This window comes from Nymphalis io, chromosome 7 (assembly GCF_905147045.1).
Source record: "Nymphalis io chromosome 7, ilAglIoxx1.1, whole genome shotgun sequence".
NCBI lineage: Eukaryota > Metazoa > Arthropoda > Insecta > Lepidoptera > Nymphalidae > Nymphalis > Nymphalis io.
Genome location: NC_065894.1, coordinates 9991649 through 9997648, shown reverse-complemented (window position 1 = coordinate 9997648; position 6000 = coordinate 9991649). Strand labels below are relative to the sequence as shown.

General features: G+C 29.1%; 1 protein-coding gene across 1 annotated transcript in view; it reads left to right on the top strand.

The window, feature by feature from the left end:
* Positions 1-1686: 1686 nt before the first annotated feature.
* LOC126769760 (uncharacterized) overlaps positions 1687-6000 on the top strand; it is a 30335-nt gene continuing 26021 nt past the window's right edge. Inside the window, exons 1-5 of the mRNA XM_050488679.1 lie at positions 1687-1733; positions 2181-2364; positions 2580-2740; positions 4681-5042; positions 5532-5755. Coding sequence (XP_050344636.1) covers positions 1687-1733; positions 2181-2364; positions 2580-2740; positions 4681-5042; positions 5532-5755 — 978 coding nt within the window. The remainder of the gene's footprint in view (positions 1734-2180; positions 2365-2579; positions 2741-4680; positions 5043-5531; positions 5756-6000) is intronic.

Sequence of the window (6000 nt, the reverse complement as noted above, 5' to 3'; positions counted from 1 at the left end):
AGGACATATAATTGAGTGTTTTTTTTATACTTGAAGAGTAACAGTGCATACCGAATAATAGTAAAGAGATATTGTTTTCTATGACAGCAGGTTCAAATATATATATATTTATTTATATATGTATATATATATATATATATATATATATATATATATATATATATGTTCAAACAAATCATTAATTACTTTAAATGCTAACAAAAGCAACTAAAAATGACAATTCAAGTAATTGTATGTTCGAAGCATCCAATCTTCGCGCCAAAAGTGATATTCTTCGTCTATGACGGGCGATGACGCACTTTTCTTTTTTTTTAATATATTCCGACACAAGTAACTGATACATTAGGTCGAAGATTTTTAAGAATTGACTGACAGTACTTGCAAGGTAAACAAACCACTTAAGCTGTCTTATTATATAAAAAACTAATTGTATTCATATTATTTTTATGAACATGCCGTGTACACAAGTTTTGGAATTTAACCTTGCTTAAAATTGCTTAAATGTTGATGTATATCTTGATTATATTGTGTTTTATGTACCTAAATAAATTGTGTCTGAGTGGTAAATATGTCTTCAAAACTTTCAAAACTTATGTCTACAAAAAGAAAATTGACAAACTTTATTACTAACAAGCAACAAAATATTTTAAGTTTATAAAATTTGTCAAATTTTACTGCTAATTATTTCACTGAAAACGCACCATAATATTTCGAAAACTTAGGATGATTACTCTAATCCAGAACCTAGCAGTTGGTCTAGCACCATGTAAGGCTGCAAATCCTGATAAGCTGGGTTCAAATTCATGGTCAGAGAAAAACAATTTAGTAGTAGGTTTTTGTCAAAAAAAATCTTCGTAGCTGCCCAACCAAGCACGTACGACCGTTAAGAAATAATATCATCAACAGAAAAGTTACTAGAAAATACTGTTATATATTAGAAAGTCTTTAAATAATATATTATCATTTCTTCAGATTTCACACATAGAGTAAGATATGATTATATAAAACAAAATATTTCATTATCTCGAAGTAATTTCTACATTATTTTTAAAATATAAGCATCGATCATACACTGGCTTGTCGCTTAGTTTTTTTGGGTCAGCTGTTCCATATTTCTATTAAGCCTATTATTAAATATTGTGTAATTATTTAATTCTCAATATAAATGTTAATAATTTTATAACTGTTTCGAAAATATAGTTATAATATGCCGCCGAATCTAATGTTCCCTTGAACTGTACGGCTAGAGATACTTTATCTTAAGATAAAATATTCGAGTGTCTCTCTCGTGTGTGACACGCGTGACAACTGAGGATAATTTGGCCAAAATATATGATTATTTACTACATGGACGCTATAAGCGAGATCAGTTAATATGTCGACAGCATTTGGTTTCGAAAAGTCGGCGGACATCAACGCGCTTAAGAATTCATTTTAAAAACATAATTTAAAATAATATCTTTATTTTTTCAATTCAATTGCTTTGGCTATTTAAAAAAAAAAGAGTTTCTTAATTAATAAAGTTACATTCTAATTAATAATTCTTCAAGTGGTCAGGTCAAGATTATGTTATCATTTGCATCGGTTTTTTTTTAAATTATATTTGTCCGTTAAAAACCTTAAGTACTATCTCTTTTAAGCACGTGAGTTATCTCATCATCGAATGCAGTGAAAATATTTATCGAGATGTCAAAAATTGTGTTTAAAATTAACGACATTCAATATGAAGGCAAGTAAATTTAAATTATTTTACAATTAGTTTTACATTATTTGTCGTCAAACGTGGGCAAAACGTTATCAGATTAATGATTAACGGTAACAGTATAACAAAGGTAATCAAAAAAGTAAAATAAGTGAATGTGAGTGAAGATAAATGAAGAGCATACCTGCACACCGCACGCAGCATGCTCTTCAGAATCAATTAAAGTTCATCTGTAATTGTTGATTACACATTTTAATCGTAGTTATTAATCATTAATCTGATTACATTTCACCCACGTATATTTGTCGTTGTTATAACAAATCATTTATTATTTGACCCATAATATTATCTACAGTTCTTTCACATTGTTGTCAATTAAAAAAAACTCCTTATAAGTTTGTCTCCTAAATATAAATGTTCTATGTAGTCCCTTCTTCAACCCATGCGAATTCAGGATGGGTAGTTAGTATATTTGTAGCTTTCTATTTATAGCTGATGGAAGATATGGTCCAGATGTATCATTGAACGAGTTTATAAGGAACGTTGCAGACCTTCGAGGTACTAAAGTGATGTGCCAAGAGGGAGGATGTGGGGCTTGCATCGTTTCTGTCCGGGCCCCGTTGCCACCTTCAAATGAAATAAAATTATTTTCTGTTAATTCCGTGAGTAAATCAATTGAATTGAAACAAATTACTGGGAATGGATGAAAGTAAATATTAGTAATTTATTAATAGTTAATATATTAATTCCGCCGTTTATTCTAACTAAACTAATTTGGTCAAAAAAGTTTTTGATTATAATAAATATACTATATTTTATTGGTTTCAGTACATAGATTATGTATAAAAAGACTCTTTAATAATTAAACGTGTTTCAGTGTCTTGTATCAATCTTGTCATGTCAAAATTGGGAAATAACAACAGTAGAAGGTATTGGAAATAGAACAATTGGCTACCACGAAATTCAGACAAGACTGGCAAAGTTTAATGGCACCCAGTGCGGTTATTGTACCCCCGGATGGATCATGAATATGTACAGGTAATGCCTTTTGAAGTATTATTTTTATAGCAAGATAACATTGAATACGAGTGAGGGAGAAAGAAGATTAATATACTCTAGTAAATGTTCTTTGTGCTGTTATTATGCATAGATTTTTTTACAAAGATAAACTTCCTTTCCTTTATAAAATAAGGCATATTATCGTCTGTGGAAGACCACTCAACGAAATTTTTTTAACCAATTTCAATAAAGAGCATTATAGAGCAGTACAAGACCAATTGTTCCTCTATCTGCACTCATTCATTATGTGTATTTCAATATTTATCACATTATATTATACCATCTTATCCTCTTGACCGATTAAGGGCACGGCGGCCATTCTTAACAATGACTAGCTAATCTATGCTTTACGTACACATATCATTGTGTGTGCGCGCAAACACAAGTGCACACTCTATTCCTTTTCTTACATAATCTGATGGGACGGTAGATCGAATACCGGACTAACGGCTTTTACGTGATTTCCAAGTGACGAGACTGTAAACACTTCCAAACTAAGTTGACTATTACTGATAATTTTTCGACAGAAAACTAAATAAGCTATCTTAGTCAACAGACAGACAAATTTCAAGAGTATTTTATATAATTTTTTTTTTATTATATGCTACTTTAAACTCAGTTAGATTACACGAGCGGAATAAAAAATACGACATGTTAAAAATGAAATTTACCATCTACTCCTACTTTACTTTTCCAATTGAGTTTTTGAATTTATCATCCTCCGTTGCTTAGGTGTTCTTGCCAATTTCTTTTATTTATCTATGATATAATAAATATTTCTTTGAACTAATAATAAATTATAATTAATCTATAATCTTTATATTATACAATATATAATATTATACAATATCAGTATCTATATAATTATTTCATTATTAAATGTATTTTTGATAGTTGGATGGATTCGTAGAGAAGATTGTCAAAAAGATCATAAATCTAGATAAACAAATCTCGACTTTAGTTAGTTCCTCGATCGTAATATTTCTGTTTTGTTTTCTCAATTTCAAGTTATAAAAGTTAAATATATCAACGAAAAACGCTTACCCAACGCATTTGCCCAACGCAGTCTTAATTTTCCAAATGGAGTCTTAATTTTCCAAATCTTTTGCATTGTACGACATATTACTATAGAAATAGTCTAAAAGTTAATTACTTAAAGACATTTAATATTTGTTTAAACCCAAGATTTTAATAGTGAAGTCGAAGGTTATCTTTAAATAAAAACATATTATCTATAAAAACTTCCAGGATGTTATTATAACGAGGTTTTATAAAATAAGTCTATTATTACGATAGAATAAACTACTTTGTTTAGAATAATTCTTAAAATGTGTTTACTTGACATGAAACGTTACGATATAATTGATCTTATTTAATTATAATCATCATGACTATGTTATTTTTACATATACAGATATAAAATCAGACGAATTTAAAAGCATATTACAAGTACTTAATTTATAAACACTATTTTGACTCTTGAGTCTTAAAAAATATGGTTTATTTTCTCCTACCTAAACTCTTATTTCATTTTACATAAAGTAAAAAGTAAAAAACAGCCTGTATATTCCCAAATGACAAAGCTTTCTTCTACTCTTGACGAGGTTATTTATTCATCTACACTCCTCAAGTGCAGGATGGTGGCAGAATTTCACTCGCCAAATACAGGTTTCACAGAATATATTCACACTCAAATGAAGCACAGCATAAAACCCAATGCTGCTTTCGTGATTAATCCTCGCAATGTTTGCTTTTAATTTACGTATTTTAGCCACTGGGACATCTCAATACCTTCAACCTACATGACGTTGGCAAAAATAGTCCTCTTGCTCTGACTTATATAAATATGCCAAAAAAAGATCTGTCTTCAAATAATTAAATATCATAACACAAGTCGAGTTAATTATATATTGTTACAGTCTCTATGAATCAAAGAACAAAAAAGTCAATTCAAAAGGAATAGAGAATTCATTCGCTAGCAACATATGCAGATGTACTGGATATCGACCGATAGCAGACGCGTTTAAAAGTTTCGCAACAGATGCCGATAAAAGCTTGCTAAATAAATTACAAGATATAGAAGACATGGGGTTCTTTAAATCGTGTGCTGTTAGATGCACACAAGACAATGATTGGTGTATCTTAGATAAAGCTAATACTCAGATGATAACTGTAGAAAGCGGTAATCATAAATGGTTTAAGGTGTACAATTTAAGCGATGTGTTTAAAGCAATAGAGGAATATCATGATTATAAATTGATTGCTGGAAATACTGGTCAAGGTAAAAGGTTTTTATTTACAACTAAATCTTTATTTATAATAGAACATTATTCCACTAAACTATGTACAATCATTTTTAAATTATATATAATTAAAATAAAAAAAAATTAAAACAAAATACTAATTACAAATTAGGTTTTTATTTGACACCATTAGATTATAATTTGAATTATTTTGAACGCATTTTTATTAGCTTGATTCTACAAAATTATTCTGTAAGAATCGACTTCGTATCTCAGTCGTTCGTATGTTGAAAACCGACATGTATCCCTTAAATTTTACTATATAGTTACCGCATATCACTTTCTGACGTACATGAATTTGTTCTGCCGTAAGTTTTGAATTTATACTTATATAATATTTCTACCTTATCTACTCGTCTATATCTATCAATGTGATGTCATAGTATCAATCTTCACTCACTTCCGGACGTATATAATAATAATAATTTGATAAATTATACATATTTAGGAGCAATGACTTTTTTTAGGTGTATATCACGTAACAGAATATCCCAAGAATGTTATAGATATTTTCAACGTGTCTGAATTAAAGGGATATACAATAGATGTGAATTTAATATTAGGAGCCGGAATGACATTATCAGATATGATGGATGTTTTTATCAAATTAGCAAAGGAAAATGAAGATTTTGCATATTTGAAAGAATTTTATAATCATATGGACTTGGTTGCACATATCCCAGTTAGAAATGTAAGTAAATTGAAAATAATTTTGAAATAAAAAGCTGTTAAAGTTCCTTTGTCAGAATGAGGTTACAATGCAAATGCTTAGGTTATGCTCTGCTGGAAAGTCATATAACTCTACAAAATACCTTTTCCACTAACAGTAACTATATTTTTGGGTAAGTAATTTATATTTACTACTAGGAATTACATATCTAAGAACACACACAAAAGCAACGACAGCCATAATAAATAAAAGTATTTATCTATCTT